Here is a 19,984-nt window from a genome sequence, read left to right as displayed (position 1 = left end):
TTACAGGCACTCCTCCTGTGAGAAATGTGTGACAAGATGCAGCTGGAGATATCATGTTTTGCTGACAAAATTCTCATCTTCCTCTGCATTATACCCATCCAGAAACTTGAAGGAAAGAAACACTTTTTTAGCAGCTGTTAGAGACAGAAAGTTTTTTCAATATATTGATTTGTTGTACTCTATGACATTTCAAAAAGAAACTGCATGAGGTTATGATGCAGGAAAGACACTTTTTAATAACATTTCAATCGAAAAAGGCATAAAACAAGAGCCCACCTCTAAGCTGTGCTGGATTTCCTCAGAGACCAGACCCTCTGAGGCAGGAGTCATTGTCTAAAAGGTAAAATTACCTGGAGCCAAAAACTGAACCTGTACCATCTTAGATGTGTTGACCCTGAACAGTAACCTCTGACATCTGTGTAATGGGTCAGAGTCAAGCTGAAACTAATTATTTTCATCATTGATTTTTTTTTCCCTGGAAAGAAATGTTAGGCCAAAAACTATTGATTATCAACCCCAAAATTAGAAGAGAATGCAAAGTAGCCCAAAGCTAACAGCTTTAAATATATAGACAATTAGCTAAAAGTTTCATATTCAAACAAAATTAATGTTAAACTATGACAAATAGACAGACTCCTCACCATCAAGACACCAGAATAAACACCACTGGACCACTGTCAGGTGTAAACATACCACGATGAGTTCATGACAACGTTATGCTTTTATGGACTGAAGTATTCAGCTGCCTGACCATTACACCAACAGGGACTGTAAAGACATTGTATTTAAATACATGTACTTAAATATGGAGTTTACCCCCTTTTGCAGCTATAACAGCCTCCACTCCTCTTGAAAGGCTTTCCACAAGAACAAGACGAGAGCAACTTGTGAACCAAAGGCAGGAAGTGGCACGAAGCATAATGATTTACAGCTATGTTTATATTATTTAATATGCTCAAATGCATGATGGTACCTGGCTCAGCGTCTGTGTAACCATGGCAACACATCATAGTCTCTCACTCTCATTGTGGCTCACCTTCTTCAGCACTGATTCATTCCTCTTATGTTAAGAACGACATGCCGGACGGCTCGCTGCCTCACTGGCTGCTCATAATGCTCCAAGGCAGACGCAAAAATCCCAAGACAGCATAAATTCAGCGTTGTTTCATTGTTGAAGTGGTAAAAACTAAAAGACAGACCGAGGAAGAAGGATTTCCGGTTTTGTCTCTTTTTCATCTTCACCACTCTTTGTTTGGGGTGACAGCGGCATAGACGTATAACTGCTTTATGTTGTCCAGACGATTTTTTTCCTTTTGACCAAGTGCGATGTGACTGCGGACCAAGCCACAGGCAAGTGCAACAATGCTGCAATTTGAGGCCTGAACCGAACCGAGTCCCCCCGACTATCAGGTGTGAAGAGAACCTTAAACTGAAACATTTGAGTTAAGGGGAGCATCTACAAACTTACACATTCACTATAAATTCAGTATTACAGTTATATTTTCAGGGTTACTCTTAATGTCTTTAAATAAATGTGTGTGTCTGGGAGAAAAGATGCTCTTGCTCACAAAATTGTGCTTGAACATTCAAAGACCATAGGAAGAACATAAAAAAAAATCTGTTTTGGATTCTGTCTTAAAGCTATATTTACTAAATTTTTCCCTTTTGTGTTCTGAAACTCAGACAAGCTTTGCTGTATCAATTCTCATCAAGTCTGTCTGAAGCTATCAGCGAAAAATTTCCTTTGAAGTCTGTGCCAGCATATGGGAGCTACATTAGCTTACAAGCTCCTTCCCTGAGCCTCTGCGGCCTGACTCGTCCACAATAAATATTGAAATCAGCAGTGTCTGCCTCGCAAGTGGATGTTCTCTATTATAAATGTCATCCTACCCCTGGTCGGCGGAGCAGCGGCTCGTTCTAATGCCACAGGACAGAGACACAGAAAGAGAGAGAGACACCAGCGCACAAGAGGGAGTTCAACTTTTAGACTCATCAAAGCAACATCAGAGTGTCTGCGTGTGTGTTTATGAATAAGAAAGAAGGGGGGGAGATGAGGGCTAAAATGATAGCAGCCAATACTCAGTTTCACCATACTCTTAGGGGGCCTCAAGCTCACAGTAGTCTTTTACACACAAGGGCACAGTACCAGCAGGTATCTTTGTATCTATGTCTTTTTCCTCTTAAATGCTCTAGACATCTTCAAGCTTCTTAAAGTGATGCAAAATTAACCAGTCTGCAGAGGGTAAAGATATCTCTTTGCAAATCATTTGTTAGCCAAAAGGGAGGGCTTTACTGAGCTAAACGACTCCCTTTGCAGCTGCTGCCTGCTGTCTGCCTCTAAAACTGTCCTTTGTATGGTCTGGCTTCAGTTTTCTGCCTATTGCTATCCTATTCTAACCTTGCAAAGCAGATGGATATGCCTATTTCCTTGTTTTTCACTGGCAAATACATCTTGTTAAGCTCCCATCCGTTTGGGCCCGGTTAAAAAGTGACAGGACCAATCAGCAATGAGGGGCAGTACTTTCAGGCGCAGCAGAGTCGTGACGTTAACAAGCAGCAAGAGCTGGCGAAGTTATGGAGGAAGAGATTAGTGTGGATGCTGCTAAAGCGCCAGTTTTATCAGAACTTGACCACATTTCTTTGTTAAAAAAAAGAACAAAGAACAGCAGTGAGTTGTTTTCTTTTCAAAAACGACAAAAGTTGAGTACTTACATGTCTATAGTCACCATGTTTCGCCTTATTCCTCAGAAGCTGCGCACGCGCAGTTCGATAGCGGCTATGTCACGTTTTTTGTTGCCCTGATTGGCCCATAGAGAGTGACAGACAGAACGTTCACCCAATCACGCTCTGAGTGTTTTTCAAAGCCTCTGCCTTTTCCTACTGAAGCTTTTCCAGATGGATGTGTGAAACACATCCATCTGACGTGTCAGGTTAATCCTATTCAGGATCCAGGAACCTTTAGTGATATCAGTGATGGTGCTCATATTCAAAATGCTCTCTCTACCAAATGATTTATCAATAGCATCGCCAGGAGGAGACATTTAAAAAACAAGGGGGGCAGAGTGAGCACACCGCAAAAAATAGATTTACTTATTAAAAACAAAGTCATTCTCCCACTAACAGGCACTGACCATTTTTCTATTATGCCAGTCATAAAGGTGTACCTTTCTACTGCACAAATCATTGCTGCAACTATGCAGTTGATTCTGTGATCAAATCCTTTGAAATATGACTAACATCTCTGTTATTACTTTACTCTATCGTATGAAATGTTTTATGACATTCTTTTGGATTATTTACTGCTATCATGCACTTACCTCACCTACCCTTTTTCTAACATGCTGCATCTTTTATAATGTTCAGGTCCCAGGTTCAAATCCAAGACAAGTCTCCATTTGTCATAATGGTCTCTGAAGTCATGACAAATTTGGAGGAAGGACACCGGTTTTATACTGAAAATGCTGATTATTTATGGGACTTTAATGCCCAGAGAGCACCGTGTCCAGCTGCTCGGATTCAGGGTGGCTGATTCCTCACCGGCAACAAAGGGACAAAACAATATGTCAGTAAAACCCAGGGAAGGTAAGGTAGTGTCATTATAAAGGGTGAAAAACAAAAGAAAAATATTTCCTACTAGCCACTAAAATGCATGTTGACTAAAGTAATTACAATTCCAAAGTATTGGCATGATAAACACTGTAAAACCCCATAACAGATATGTGTTTAGGAGTGGTATGAAATAAGAGGAAATACAATGCTGTCCTGAAGAGTTGGTGAAAAAGAATGACAGATCAATTTTCAAAAATACAATTTTCTAATCAGATTTTCCTGCCAATTTGTTTTGATGCACTCCACTTTATGACTCCTTGTGGATTCACTTTGACATAAATAAGGTTTACATGATCAAAAGGTGACTGCCCAAGGAGGAAGAAATTGGCAGCAGGATAAAAAAGAAGAGGAGAAAAGCAGGATTAGAGGGTAAACTGACACCAAATTACAGTAAAAAATACATTGATCTCACACTTAAAGACCCTGTAAAATGAAATCCAAAATTTGTGTCTTAACACTCTAGATATGTTCGAATATGGTTGCTATGTGAAAACACTGAGATTTACATCTGACTGAATTTTGGATTTTGATCACCTCTTTCCTGGCTGGGTTAAATCTGGGCGGGGGCAAATATGTGGACTGGTGATGTCAACGATCCACAGTGGGGAATGACTCTGCCCCTCTAACACTACAATGTAAAATCACAGAGGTGTTCATCTCAGTACAGTCTGTTATTAGCTGATGTCACTGTGTTTATTGAAAGTTAACAGTCAGTAAATGCTGTTTTTTTGTTCACTGTGAGGTAAATTTGCTAAATCTATCAGTCACAGTGTCCTGTGGAGGATTTAAAGTATCACAACAGAGATTTGAGCCAGAAAACTGACTTTGTCTCTCCTCTGGCACAGAGCCAGGCAGCTGCACTCTGATCATAAGGTCAAGGGACATGCTAATAGCATGAGTGCTTTCCTAGAAAAGTTTTATTTGACTGAAATTTGACCTGGGGGTTCATAACGCAGTGACCCATCATACAACAAACCTAAATAAAGATTTATTTTCACTTTACAGGGTCTTTAAGCTTTTTAGGGGCATTTTCAACCTAGAAACGTATACTTAAGTCTTGTATCCTGAACAAAACCTCTGTTCCTATATTTTCAGCCCATTTCACCACTTAAGCCAATAACCCCCAACCCCCAGCTCCCCAATATAAATGATAAAATTAATTGGTTCAATGATTTGTGGGCTTCAGCACTGGATCCCACAGCTCCTTTAATTGTTAGAATGGTTCCAGTTACTAATACAACTCCATGGGTGAATGACAGCATTAGACATTTAAAAAGGGAATTTAGGAAGGCTGAACATCGTTGGAGAAAGTCTAAGCTTGAAGTTCATCACCTCCACATGAAGGAGCTATTGTGTCGATTAAATTCAAATATGAAAGAAGCGAGAGCTGCTTACTTCTCTGGGTTAATCACGAGTAATAAACACGACCCTAGATTGCTTTTTAATACTATTAACCAGCTGGTAAACCCCTCTCCAGTCTCTTTACCCCCCGAAGTTTCTGAAATCTATCCTCCCTGTAGCTGGCCCCTCTCTGCTATCAATAATCAGCCAGTCACTTGCATCTGGCTCTGTACCTAAATTATTTTAAAACTGCTATTGTTCAACCACTCGTCAAAAAACTTCCTTACATCCAAAAGTGTTAGAAAACTACTGTCCTATCTCAAAACTTCCATTTATTTTGAAAATCACAGAGAAATTGGTATCTGATCAACTTCTAAAGTACGTGAAAGGGAATAACATTTTTGATAAATTCCAATCTGGCTTTTGTAAAAAAACATAGCGCAGAGACAGCTTAGCCACAAGTAACCAATGATATTCTGATGCAGGCAGACAATGGCCAATATTCAGTTTTAATCCTTTTAGATTTAAAAGCAGCATTTGACACCATCGATCATGCTATCCTGATGGACAGGTTAAACAAATGGGTGTGTATCTCTGGCATGGCCTTAAACTGGTTTCAATCTTATTTGAGTAATAGATATTTCAAAGTCTGTATAGATAATCATGTTTCTTCCTCGGCTCCTCTGGTATGTGGAGTTCCCCAGGGCTCGGTCCTTGGACCAATCCTATTTTCCCTCTACATGTTACCATTGGGCAGTCTTTTTAGCCAGTTTGAAGATGTTTCTTATCATTGTTATGCTGATGATGCTCAGATTTATTTTTTTGTCAAACCACATTCCCTAAATCATCTCTCTCCATAACTGCTTGGCCTCTATCAAAAACTGGATGTCCCTAAATTTCCTCCAACTCAACCCTGACAAATCAGAAATACTTGTAATTGGACCCGATCACTTCATTGCATCAGTTGAACAGTTCATTGGCCAGTATCATTTAAACATTAGACCACCGGCTAAAAACCTTGGAATCATCTTTGACTAACACCTATTATTTGAACACCATGGTACGAAACTTGTACAGACCTGTTTTTTATATTTACATAATATTGCAAACATCAGACAAATGCTCTCACCATCAGACCTGGAACTTCTCATACACTTTCATTTTCTCCCGTCTTAATTATTGTAATTCTCTATACATGTCTGATGCAGTTTTCCTAAACCGCCTACAATCAGTTCAAAATGCTGCAGGCAGACTGTTAACCAGCTCCAGCTACCAGTCCCACATCACACCCATCCTTGCATCTCTCCATTGGCTTCCAGTGAAATTAAGAATCAACTACAAAATCCTGTTACTCACATATTAAGCACTACATGGCCTTTCTCCTAGTTACATTTCTGACCTCCTTGTTCCATATATCAGATCATCTAATCTCGGCCTTCTGTACATTCCTTCCTCTAATTTCAGAACTAAAGGTGGTCGAGCCTTTTCTGTGCTAACCCCCACCCTGTGGAATAAACTCCCACAGTCTGTCAGATCAGCAGAGTTGCTGGAATGTTTCAAGAAACATTTAAAAGATCATTTGTTTAGACCGGCTTTCTTGTGCTCTTGTAACTTGAAGTTCCTCCAAATTGTATTGTATTCTTATTATGTCTTGTTTGATCATGTAAAATATGATGTGATTTAATCTACTCTTTTTGTGGATTATCGGTTTTATTTATTTATTTTTTCTTTTTATGAAGCACTTTGATAACTGTTTTAAAAGTTCTATATAAATAAACTTTTACTTACTTTACTTACTTATCTATATTCTTTAATTAATTAAGATAGATGACTCATAATATTGCACTTATGTCTTATCATGTCATGTCCATTTGTATTATACCACAACATATCATATAGTATTGTATTAGTCTTACTGTTTTGTATCATATGATACTGTATCATATTGTATTGTTTAAAACAGAATTGTTTAGAATCGTATCTTAACATGTTATATCAAACTGTATTGTATCAAACGTATCATATAGTATCATATCAGATTGTATTGTCATACCATGTTGTATCTTATTGAGTCATGTGTTGTAGTTTGTTGTATATCTTATACTTTGGGTCTCACCATGTTGTGTCATAGTGTATCCCGAGTCACCTACTATTCTCAACCCCTATATATTTGTTATAGCAGCTTCTTATCCAGGATTTTACAGGAAACTACGACTTTTTGGGAGATTTTACGCCAAAATATTGTAACCTTGTACTAAAAAAACATGTAATTTTGTCTTAATTTTACCACTTGTCTTCTGTGCATCACAATAAGTCCCTTTTATCTTAGCTGTATGTAGCACAAGTACACGATAAGGGACACCTTTTATAACAGCTAGACATTTAAGGAGATGTGCTACAGACTATAAGCTAAGACAAAGAGCTGCACACACCAGTTAGCGGGCAGAGAGCCATGATTTTGTGTTTTTTACTTCCTTCTTTTCAAGCACAGCTTTATCCCACAAAGACCAAACCTCTGCAGACAAAACACCTCAGAATTAAAATGAGTAGATCGTGCTCTTCTATTTCAAGGTCTTTGCTGTTGGAGGAAAGTAAATCTGGTTATCTGGAGTCTGCATAGCGTGCTTAGCTAAAAAGCTCTATTAAAACGCAGATAAAAGCCCAGATTCTTGCTGCTTTTTGTGTGTGTTGATGAATAGGAAACTCTGCTCACCATTAATAACGGCAACTGGATGCCTGAGGTTAAGAGGCAGCCTGTGCATACTACTATTATTACCTCTGCTATTCTGCCATTAATTCATAGAGCAGGAGTGCCACAATAAATTGGAGAGGAGACTTACACGAATCCCCCACTCTTCTCTGCATGTTTTGTCTTTGTTGTCACCTCCCCCAACCTTCATCCTCTCCTACTGTCATCTCTAGGCTGTCATCCTCCTGTTTTTCTCAAATTCTTTTCTCTATTCTTTGTCCTTCCTATCACCTTCCCCTGCATCCTCGACTTCTTCCTTCTATCCTGTAGTCAAATTCAGTTTCTTATCGAACTTTATTTTTCCTTCTGACAGTGCATCACTTAAGTCTTTTTCTATCTCAGCAGCTTTGCCTGAAGAATAACAAACGCTTAATGCAACAGGTGTCACGTCAAACCTCCTTCCAGTATGACAGAATTCAAACCTCTTCATGAGGATAAACTTGAGAGATGACTTTTGATTCATTTAAAGATAGATGTGCCGGCATTTACCTGTTTGAATATTTGCTGCAATGCTTCTTCAGTGCAGCAACTTTCCACTGAAAACAAAACAAGTTCAGCACAGGGAAAAGGCCAGAGGGATAATACACAAACTGCTGCATGGAAGCCAATTATCTCTCTTTCAATATATATTCTTAGTGAAAACAAGTTTGGGGCAGAGTAGAGGCATTATGAAAGAAATCCTGCAGACAATTAACGCTTTTGTGACAGAAAACGCACTAATTTCTCAGTTTGCATCTCTTCCACTGTACTGTACAAATACTGTCTGCCACATATTGTTTCATGAAGGAGATGCGACACTCCCTGGCAGTCCTCCTCCTCCTCTTCCTCCTTGGGGAGAGTGCTAATGAAGCAGGAGGCCGGTCAGATGGGAGAGCCTCTGACTCTCCACTAGGGTTCCAAGCAATCAATAATATACAGACTGCCACCCTCGCCTTCTTTTCCTTCTCTTTCATTTTCTGTCCTTTATCCTCTTCATCTTCATTATTTTTCTCCCTGTGTTGCTTGTTTTACTTGTTTCCACCTCATCTCTTTCTCCCCTGACTCCCTCTCTCCCGCTGATTGACCCCCCTCTTACCTTTAATCCACTGATTTTGTTCCTCTGTGCAGCTTCCCGTCTCCGTTTTTAGACAGTTAGCTTTGATACTGTTTTGAATCTGTGTTTTAATTTGTATGAAACTTGCAGAATTTCATCTCTGTTCGCAGCTAATTTACTTCACAGCCCTCTCAGTGGCTTGACATTGCAGAAGTTGTGCGGAGAAATTCTCAAAGAGTGAAAGAAAACAAGCTTGCTGTCAGGAAACTCCAATCAGAAAGCACTGATGGAAATGAAAAAAACAATGCATTCTCAGACTGCCTTAATACAAAGTTAAACAAGGTATCCTATCCATCTCTGAGATCCCAACTGGCCCTGAGGGATGCTTTCCAAACTGTGAGACAACAGTGCCTCCTGCAGTCCAGCAGAGCACATGCACACTAAGTGTGTTTAGTGTAGTTGATCCCCAACACTTTCAACCAGGCTTGTTTTAGCCCACCAGCTATCTCCTCCCACAAGGGGAATTGTGTAAGTGGATTTAAATAAATTAATGCCTCTTTTTGCTTGCCTAGGGAGCATGCAGTGCAAAATAACCCATAACAAAAAAAGAAATTCGACTGCTATCGCATTCACAAAGATAAAGAAAAACATATATTTTCTCTAGCTATCGCCTATAGGCCCACATTTAAGGAAGAAGCAATTTGAATATGTCATGGCTAATTCCACGTTTAGGCTGAGCCGGCGTTCTCCAGGGACTGAATACAAAGCAGCGTGCAAGAAAGACACTTGACTAGTCAGCTGGAACAACCCTATCCAGGCTCCAGGAATAATCAGTCCCACCATTTTGAGACAGAAACTGCTTTAAAAGACACCAAAGCCCGAGGCCTACAGCAGAAATGTTCATTATCCATCACCAAAGAAAAGCAGGCCTTTATGATATGTAAATCAATAGATTATGTTTGATATATCTGTCAAAACATCAGTGGCACTTGACTGAACTTAAGTTGCTCAAAATGTATCACATTTCAATTTATAAGAAGAATCAAAACATATCTAGATGAAATATCTGCTCACTTCAAAGGTTGCTAATCATTTACTGTGAAACAGAAACTGCCTTTTGAGTTCTCTGTCTTTGTTTTTTTTTGGTACAGCGGCAGTGATCCTTCTCCCAGTGGAGGAGAAAGGAATGAGTAAGGCAGACTCAGGAGATCTTGGCTATTAGAGTAACTACAGAGCATTAGCTAATTGGGAGTCAAACAAACCCTGCTGAATGCAAATGAATGGGAAACGGGAAACGCTAGAGTGGAAAATCTTACCATATTTGCATCATGTATCTGAGTGTTTCTTCCTCACACAAATTTCAGTCTCATTACAATGCTGCACCCAAATCCTTTTGCAATACTTCAACTTAAACTGATGCTAGCATCTGTTTTTATTGATTTTGTGTTCATGTTTTAAAACTAATGGCCTAAAAAAGGTAGAAGTTACAAGCAAAGCTTTTATATTGTAAGTGGATACAGTCCAGTGCTAGATACAATCCTGTCCAATTCTTGCAGCAGAGTCGTCGTCTCAGGAGAACGGAGAGACTCTAGAGGTTTCAGATAACAAGCTCCCTGATCTCTGGTCTTTACACTACAGTTACTCTGCAACCAGATGTACCACTACCTCTGGGTCAAAATAGCACCAGTGGGATTTTACAGCACAACAGAAAAAAAAAAAAGAGGGACAGATTGGAGATGCTTTTCATTTGGCGTAAACACAGACAGGCGTACAATTACAGCTTCAAATGCGAGTTTGCGTTCCAGTTACTGTTTGAAATCAGACAGGAGAAGCAGAACAATGACAGCTCTGTGTGAAGTATCGTGTTTGTGTGTGGTTGAGAGTTTTAATTCACACCTCTGAGTCTTCTCCGCGGAGTCCTAGTTGGAGCACAGCGTTGGGAGACTTGAGTTTGGCCTGACTGGACTGGGCCATCTGCAGGTTTAACTGCCAGCCGACGTACTCCAGCTGAAACACACAAACAGAGTCCATCTTTCTTTGATACAAGCATAGCTGTAATAAAACCTCACACTCCAGTTTAATAAAGGCCCCAGACACAGTTTCAAAGACTTCATGAAAAACTCTAGGGGATGACTGTTCCCATCAAACTAAAAAAGGAAGGACATGTTTCAAACAGAATGATGTATTTTTGTGTATCATGATGTTTTATTAGTCTTTACTGTTTTCTCATTTGACTTAGATTTTTCAATCTTCATTTCATTATTACCAGTTTTCACTCTAGAAAGAACTACATACAGTGCTTAAAAAATTTATTAGACCACCACCCAAAGTAAGGTTTAGGCCACAGCTGCCCTAAATAAACAGCATTGGTAATTACCAAAATCATTTTTTATGTTTCTGCAATGGTTAATACACCAATATGTACAAGCTCTTTAACCCAAATGATATTTGTAATGCTAAGATATAATTCTTATTGTTATCCATGAATTTTCAAATTAACTGATTTCCAAAAAAACTGAAAAAATAGCAAAGCACATTAATATTTCTTGATTAATATGTCAAATTATAGTTATTTACTTGCATTCCTGAACAGAAAAATGAGTTTTAGTGGTTGAACGTTATGCTTGATTAATTTCTGACTTCTCAGAGAAGCCCAGTGAGCCGGCTCAAATTTGGGTATAAAAAGGTGAATTCAGGTTGAAATTCCTCATTCCTGTTCAAAATGGTAAAATGTGGAGAGCTCACTGAAAGTGAAAGAGTCCGCATTAAAGCACTTCATGATGCTGGATGGTTTCTGAGACAAATATGACAGGTGGTCTAATAAATTTGTTAAACACTGTATCTGTTAAAAATAAATCCTTGTTCTCCTTTTATTGATGACTTAAAGACAGTAGATGTGTCTCAATTCAAGGGGAGCATTCTTACAGGCTCTGCAGCCTGCATAGATCACTCTGTAATAAAACAGAAAGGATTTTTCTGTTGGCATCACCAGCTGTACACACCCTCACGTTTTTGTTTGAAGACAGCTGCACCAGAACTAGCTAACATAACCAACGCCATGTAACTAAACCAATCTATTATCAATGTCATCTTTGTTTTTGAATGGTAGTATTAGTTGCTTTTCATCACAGCGGAATACTGTTGTCCATACAGTGTAGCTATTCCCATGTAATCATAGCTTTATTTCTGCAGTGACTCAGTTATTTTTTTATTTTTCTTGGAAGTTTTAAATGATCCATTACAGGATAGGCTGTCCCTTTATCTTTTTCACTTTGCTATTCACCCATGTACCTTAGTGGGAAACTTTTGTAGCCAGATGGGACAGGACATGACTCAAAACTTGAACTAACATCTGGTGGTTATATACCTCCATAATGGATCCACTTAACGAACAGTAAAAGAACAGACATAGGTCAAGAAGAAGGGCTGTGGTGTTTGAACCCCGACCTTTTTTCTCAATGACCTAATCACTTAATCTTGTGTCAGATTGGACATTTTAGCAAAGGTTTGAAGAAAATCCCTAAAAGATTTTTGGAGATATTGTTCTACACATGAAAGACCTGGATGGAAGGACATTTAACCACACAGGAAGCCTAATTACTGATGAAACTAAATAGTCAAAGCTTTGATTTGTTCTACATTTCCTCACAAAGTGTCTCACTATTTATTAAAAATGCTCACTCTTTCCCATTGTTGCATAATTTTTGAAAGAGATTTTACACACAGAAAAATAAGATCAGACTGTCTTTAATACGGAGCGTACACAGTCTATTGATGGCTTGTTTGCTGACCATGTACAGACCAGACGACCCTATAGGCAACACGACGTGACTTATGATTATGGCCCCGATCATAGACACAAGATTTACTGCCGCAGAACTTTGCTTAATCTCCAAAAAGTTTGAGTTACTTTGCCTCTGAGCTGCAGGTGGCCAGACTATTACTCAGTCTCGGTCGGCTGTAGTGGTGTGATAGATTAGCAGCACTGAGTCAAGGCAGGGCAGTTAAGTGTTTTATGATGCGGGGAGAGGCCGTAATAATAAAGCATGTGTGACTTATCGGGTCTGGGTGCCTCCACAGTGTCAGAGGACAGGTGTGAGGAGGCTGAGGGCCGAGCAGCATCACTCACCACTGAAACAACATCTACATCAGCGTGAATAAACAACACAATCTAGGATGTGGATGTTCACTGCCTATATACTATAAATCAATTTTAATAAAATAATCTAAAAAAAAAAAACTGAGATGGATTTCATTTTATTTTTACATATTGTTAGAAATAATGGCGAGTAATAAGAACTAAAATATCCTGTATTATTCCCAGCTCAATCAGCTGTTTAGATTTCTGGTTGGTAGTTTTTTGGAGCCTTAAATTTTTCACGTAGGAGATCATTTCTTTCAAAATGGAAAACGCCACATACACAGTTAAAGTTACAGATATTTCAACTAGAATTCAAACACATGTTCAAGTTGGGTGGTAACTTTTTGTGAAACTGTCTTGAATTGTTGAATTGGTTGGTATTTGTGCATTTACCAACCGATTTATCTTTAACTTTTCAAAAAAAAAAATATAGGGTGCTTCACAAGTAGCAAAGAAAACAAAGAGGTTAAAAGACAAATAAAATCAGGCAGCACAGTGGGTACAGGTAAAAAAGATCAAAGCACATCAAACGCAAATAAAATCAGGAAAAATAAAGGCGGTTAAAACTCAAGTAAATCAGGAAAGGCTCTCCGACTAAAGAATCTCTTAAGAAGAGATTTAAAGAAGGTTACTGACTCGGCCGGGCCCCCAGGAAAGACAAGAGACCCCTTTTTGAGGATCTCACAGTATGTGCTGGCTCACACAGGGTTTAAATGTCTAAACTGTAAGTGAGAACCAGATCATTAAGAGCTTAAAAAGTTATCAGGGAAATTATAAACTCAGTTCCAAAGCATCCTGTGAGCCATTGTTAAGAGGATAAACTAGGAGTACATGCTCAGATCTCCTAATCTGGGTTAAAAACAAGGCCACTGCATTTTAAATCAACTGCAGGCAGTCAATATCTTTTTGGCTCAGGCAGGTAAATTCTTTGTGTCCCTAGAATTTAAAATCAATCATATTTTTGATGTTACTCCGATGAGATAGATAGATAGATAGATAGATAGATAGACAGATAGACAGATAGACAGATAGACAGATAGACAGATAGATAGATAGATAGACAGATAGACAGATAGACAGATAGATAGATAGATAGATAGATAGATAGATAGATAGATAGATAGACAGATAGACAGATAGACAGACAGACAGATAGATTTTATTTCAGACTCAGGGTCCATACAAACATATAAACAACACTGCACAAGTTTGGGGGTATGCTTTTCAAGGGTTAAATTTCCATCAAACCCTTCTGAAAAAAGGGAACCAGCAGATGGTAGCACTTTCTCTGAGATGTGCTGGGACCGCATGACAAGTATTTCAGCTTTTTTATCATTTAATCACAGAAAGTTACATAGCATTCAGCTTTTCATATCATCAATGCAACTTTTCAGGGTGCTCGGCTTACCCTGGTCTGACGGATTCAATGGCGTGTATAGCCGAGTATCATCTGCGTTAAAGTGGAAGAAAAAATGATGTGGCAGGGAGAATATAACTGGTCCTGGAACTGACCCCTGAGCCTCCCCCAGATCTGTGCCTTGCAACAATCCTGTCTCTGAGTTCTGCAGTTCCTTTGACCTCATGGCTTTGTTTTAGCTCTGATATGCATTGTAGCTGTGAGGCCTTCTATAGAGAGGTGTGTGCCTTTCCAAATCATGTCCAATAAGTTTATTTTGCCACAGGTGGACTCCAATTAAGGTGTAGTAACATCTCAGCAACAATAAAGAGAAATGGGAGGAACCTGAGCTAAATTTCAAGTGTTTTTGCAAAGGGTCTGAATACTTATGTCAATATGATTTTTTATCATAGATTTGCAAAAAAATTAAAAATTCTGTTTCCTTTTGTCATGATGGGGTACTGAGTGCAGATTAATAAGAATAAATTATTTTTTGACTGTAGCATCAGGCTGCAACATAACAAAATTGAAAAAAGTAAGGGGGGTCTGAACAATTTTTGAATGCACTGTATGTCAGCCCTGTGATTGACTGTCAGCTACTCCAGGATGTCCCCTGCCTCTCACTCAATGACAGCTGAGACCGTCTCCAGCCCCCATGGCCGTGAACAGAACAACCTGTACAGATAATGGATTGATGGATTGCCATTGTCATGGATTGTGAGGAAATGACCTTATTTAACTGTGATCTCACTCCACAGTACCGTTCATAAATCGCTCAAACAACACAACTAGCTTTAAAAAGTTTAATCTGTGACTCTGTTATCACAGCAAGTACTTATTGTGTGGGAAGTTTTGCAGTAATGATGCAGCAAAACTTAGAGAGTGCAGCAAATGTTGGGAGAACCCAGCTGTAGGAAACAAAGGTTCATATTAACATGAGACATCACACTTTAATCTTTGCATCTATGGAGGAATACAACAGCCAATATCTCTCTCTTTTGCTCTTATCACCTGCAGAGTATGTTCAGATTCTAGCCTACTCACAACATTTACACAAGTACACAAGGATACAGAGCCAGGAGAGATCATCTTAGGTGATGATTTTACATGGTTAAAAGGGAATATTTTTAAAATGGGTGGCAAATACTTCAAGGCAGCTGTTAAGATACCTGGGAGGTAAGTAAAGTCTATGTGTGGGAAACCCAGTCATGGATAATTTAAATCTCATGAGTTACCATTTTAGGTCAGAAAACCCAGAATTACAGATAAATAAGGTAGAATCACATCCCTAATTGAAGCTAATTCCTCCACATATTCCACCCCTTCATTTCATAACCACATCCAGGCATTAAACTGATATTCTAATGGAATAAAATGTAAGAATAAGAAGTGGCAGATATTGGCCATGCTGACTGACACTGGCTTATCTGCAAACAACATGGCATGCACTGACGTCAGAAACCAACGTTGCTCCAGTTTAATGCTGGCAAACTAGTGCACCTAGCTGCTTTCAGAGAGGAGGATTTTTGAGGGGCAGAAGAAAACATTTATTGGGCAAACTATGATTTGGTATCGTGGCAAAATATGAAAGGCATCTATTTTGGGACTTTTATGCCTTTATTATAGAAAGGACAGAAGAAAGAGTTGGAAACAAGGGGGAGAGAGAAAGTAGGGACTGACATGGAGGAAAAGGCCACAGGCCAGATTTGAAAACAAGCTGTCTCAAATTGACTCTAATTTTCAAAACTAGTGCATCTCTGTTGAGTATTTAATGACTCTAACAAACATAAATCAGCATGTACTGGTTTCAGGGGAGGAAAGGGTCAAAATCACACCAAAGAGCTAAAATCAAGTCTGAAAAATGACCTATCAAAATCCCAAATTTCCAGAAAAAGCAAATGAGCAAACATAAACATACATTTGAGTTGAAAAAAAAAAGTCTCCTGTGTGACTTTCCTGTCACCCAAAGTCAAAGCAATAGTAGAGGTCGTCTCCAGGATCAATGGCTGTCCCGACCTTCTGCTGGCAGCAATAAATCCACTGTAGTGAGAAACATAACTTACAAGACCGAGACGGGTGAGATTTCTAAATGTATGACGGCAGCAACTGCTCCAGCATAATGTGACTGATGTGTACATGCTGCCTTTTTATTCTCTCTTAGATCTTAATTCCCCCGACTTTAAAAGAAAAGCTGTTTGAAGTGTCACTGCCTAATCAAACTATAGAGAGAAACAAGTTGTCAAATTAACGTGACAAGTAGTGTGATCTGTGAAAGTACTCTCAGCTGGAAAGAATCCAGGTAAAAGCAGGTCAGTCTTAATATGGACTTTTGATTCTCAATTTAGTAACAAGTGACTACAATGCCTCGTTAAACGTCACCCAATGCATAAAACCATGTGAGTGGGCTATAATCACTCAAGAGTTGAAGAGTGGATTCATCTTCTATGTGTTGTTTAATGGTACTGCAGGAAAACTGTCAGACAAACACAACACTTGTTCAGAAGCATTACCTTCTTTGGAGCAAATATATTGTGCTTTAGCTTCTCCACCAGCTCAGGTCCTGCTGTAGCCCAGGTTTGAGAGAACATCTCAGCCTTGTCCGGGTTAAGATGAACCGCCTCAAGCTGCTGCTGCAGAGCTGCTGGTTTCACATTATGATACACTGCCTGCAGAGGGGAGGAGATAAAGGAGAGAGTAGTAACTGTGTAATAAATGCTTCCATTAACTGTGTTTCACAGGGGTAACTGATCACTTTAAAGTCCTATTCATTTTGACCAACAGCAGCCTACTTGTCACTGCTGCAGTGTGATCATTTGTAATACAACAGTGACCCCTGCTGGTTCAGTGGGCTCACAATGTGTTCCCAACTCAAAGACACAAGAGCTTAAAAACTAATATGCTGTTTTCGGCATTGCTCACTTCATTGGACTGAGGCTTTTATTGGGTTGCTGTAAGGAAAATAAGCACTAACTCTTATGTAGTTGAAAGATTCTTCCTTATCCTAAGACTCAAAAATGTCCCACCTTAAGTCCTTAAATTGATCTTGTGAACTGAATTGTAAACACAAAATCCTCTCTTCACCATGCAATTAGACTGCATTGAGTGCTTTCTTTTTAAACTTATGGTTTGTTAATAATTTCAATATCTTCAAAGTTATTACATTATTGTAAAAAATGTTTTTTTGCTTGTGTAGTTAAAAAATGTTGAAGAATTGAGCCCAAAATAGCTTTAAAAGCATTTTATTAAAGAATAATATAGCTCAGTGTAAGGAAGAAGTAGACAAATTAACTCTAAACTACAAAAGTATCTTTAGTTAAGTTCAGCTCAAAAAAACATCCACCTCCACATCCAGAAGGTCACTAACCGAGTGGGTAACTTGACTCATGGTGCATAACTGACTGACTGCAAACGTGACTCTAATACCAGGAACATGAAATTGAATTTCCCTGCGGGGATAAATAAAGTTATTGTATTGTATGTGCAAAAGAATCTTACTGATTACTTCAAATCAGACAATACCAGAACACATTTAAACACAGTTTCCACTGACTTTTAGTCCAAAAGCACAATACCAAAGGGCACGCTGGGAAAACTCTCTCCAAGTTTTTCAAGTTCTTTTTTGAAGAGTCCGTAGGCAGTGAAAGGAAGAGCTTCAGGAGTATTTTCAGCTTATATTACACCTGTCAACACAGTACATGCAGAGGCAACATCACACAGAACTTCAATGCCCTCCATCTGTAGTCCATGGCTGTAAATGTGGTGGCATCCCCTTGCTCAACACGGACGCTATAGTTACAAAGGAACTCCCTGTATTCAGCAGGATGCAACAAAGTTTTTGGTGGAAAAGTCGGATTTCTGAAAATAACACCAAAGTGCTAAATTGAAAGGATCCAAATTTAAAGGAACACCAAAAGAACAAGTAATGATGCATGTGCACCTTCTAGTGCATACCCAATGTTTTTGGGCAGTTGAGAATTACATGATTCGATTGGATTTTATTGGCTATCCACAAAAATCATTATTTATAGAGTATTTTGTATACAAAACTACATTTGGTAAGAATAAAATACACTTCAAGATGCAGAACGTTGCGATTAGGGTGGGTCAGTTTTACCCTGAAGCAACACAGGTGTTACGCAGCATTTATTTCTTCAACCAAAGTTTACTGGAATATTTTTATTCCCTTAACCTAGCAGAGAGGTTAGTTATTAATTTAATCACCAACTACTTTCATATTGACTTAATTACTTCATTTTCATTTTTTGTTTTTCAGGGAAAAAAGGTCCTTTGGGAGCACCTTGATGGCTACATACATAAAACAGAAAATAAAAAAAAGGGATAAGAATAAAAAAAGGGATACAATGTATTTTGATTCCTTCAGAATAAGTAGGCCAGTGTCGTCAAAATTATTCTTTTCCATATCCAAAGCAACGAGAATTCTCATGCGTCTTTAATTTAAATAAATTATTGTAAATATTCTCAAACAACAAGAACACAAAAAAGTAAGACAAAATCACTTGAAAACTCAGGTAACTCCTTAAATCTAAAGGTGAGCACTCCTTACCTGCTCGAGAATGAAGGCAGCTGTTTCCAGGACCAGATCCAGAGACTGTTTATCCAATGAGAGAGCAGTCTGAAGTTTCTGCTCCTCCTCTTCGCTGAACGTCCGCTCTCCCTAAGAAGACAGAGACCAGAGAGGGTGTGGGTCAGAGGCATCAGGATATGAGCAACTATTAAAGCTCATTCTTTATTGACATTCAAGTGCAGTTACAAAAATTTCACAGGTAATGTCTTGACTTTGCTCTCTGACGAGCATGTCAGAGAGCAAAGTCAAGACATGGTAATTTGTAGTAAAAACATTGCAGAAGTCTAAATGTAACATAATACATTTTAAAAAGTACTTTTAATGTAGCCAAACAATATTTACTTTCTCAGCGTGTATATTTCACCTGCTGGAGGGAGGCTTGAGCATAACAGTCATGTTTTACACCATTAGGATTGTGGTCTAAGCTAAAGCTAGCTAGTAGCTACTCTCATTGTATTAAACATGGGAAACAGCAGATAGATAACGAAACTATGAGTTATAGCTCATATGCATTCTTTTCTTTTGCATATTCATCACAAGGTGTATCGATTTCACAATATTAAAAATATCATTGTACATCACAAATTTTCTTAAAACAGAAAGGTATACTACAATACAAACCTACATTATTTTTGCCTTATAAAAACACATTAAACTAAAACGTTATCAGTTTGAAAACACATTTAAAAAAAAAAACATCCTAATGAAAATGGACAACATATGGTTATGGGATTAAAAATACATCACTTGAGTCTCTTTTATCTAACTGACTACTCTAGTTATACTTCTTCATTATCAATAGACATGAACTAATTACTGTTTTTTGTAGCTTTAGAAACTACATCATGTTTATATTCTGCATTTTAGTGCCCTGCATAAAATAAACCAATTAAGCCCATGGTGTGATTACAGTTATCACAGCAGGTATTCAGGCCAAGAAACCAAGAAATCGACATGGGCCCCTTCTAATCAAGCACAACAGGACTTTAGGTCACCAGATGCTAGGCGGTCATGGAAAATGGTCATCACAAATGTCATTAGCCACACAGTTATGACTTTTCAAAAGGCCTTTAGTTTAAAACTTTTATAATTTAGCCAATTCATATCTTTCTGTAGGTAAAATAATAAAG

The 19,984-nt window shown here is 38.5% G+C and overlaps 1 protein-coding gene across 2 annotated transcripts in view; it reads right to left on the bottom strand.

Annotated features, from left to right (window-relative positions):
• The window catches only part of commd10 (COMM domain containing 10), a 106,215-nt gene that overhangs the window by 83,153 nt on the left and 3,078 nt on the right, over positions 1 to 19,984 (bottom strand). For both annotated transcript variants that reach the window (XM_041787957.1, XM_041787956.1), the window contains exons 3-5: positions 18,834 to 18,944; positions 16,780 to 16,935; positions 10,629 to 10,739 (exon numbers count right to left, since the gene is read on the bottom strand). In XM_041787957.1, the coding sequence (XP_041643891.1) occupies positions 10,629 to 10,739; positions 16,780 to 16,935; positions 18,834 to 18,944 (378 nt within the window). The remainder of the gene's footprint in view (positions 1 to 10,628; positions 10,740 to 16,779; positions 16,936 to 18,833; positions 18,945 to 19,984) is intronic.

Source organism: Cheilinus undulatus, linkage group 5 (assembly GCF_018320785.1).
Source record: "Cheilinus undulatus linkage group 5, ASM1832078v1, whole genome shotgun sequence".
NCBI classification, from domain to species: Eukaryota; Metazoa; Chordata; class Actinopteri; order Labriformes; family Labridae; genus Cheilinus; species Cheilinus undulatus.
Note: the sequence above shows the minus strand (reverse complement) of the source record. Positions and strands in the feature narration are given on the sequence as shown.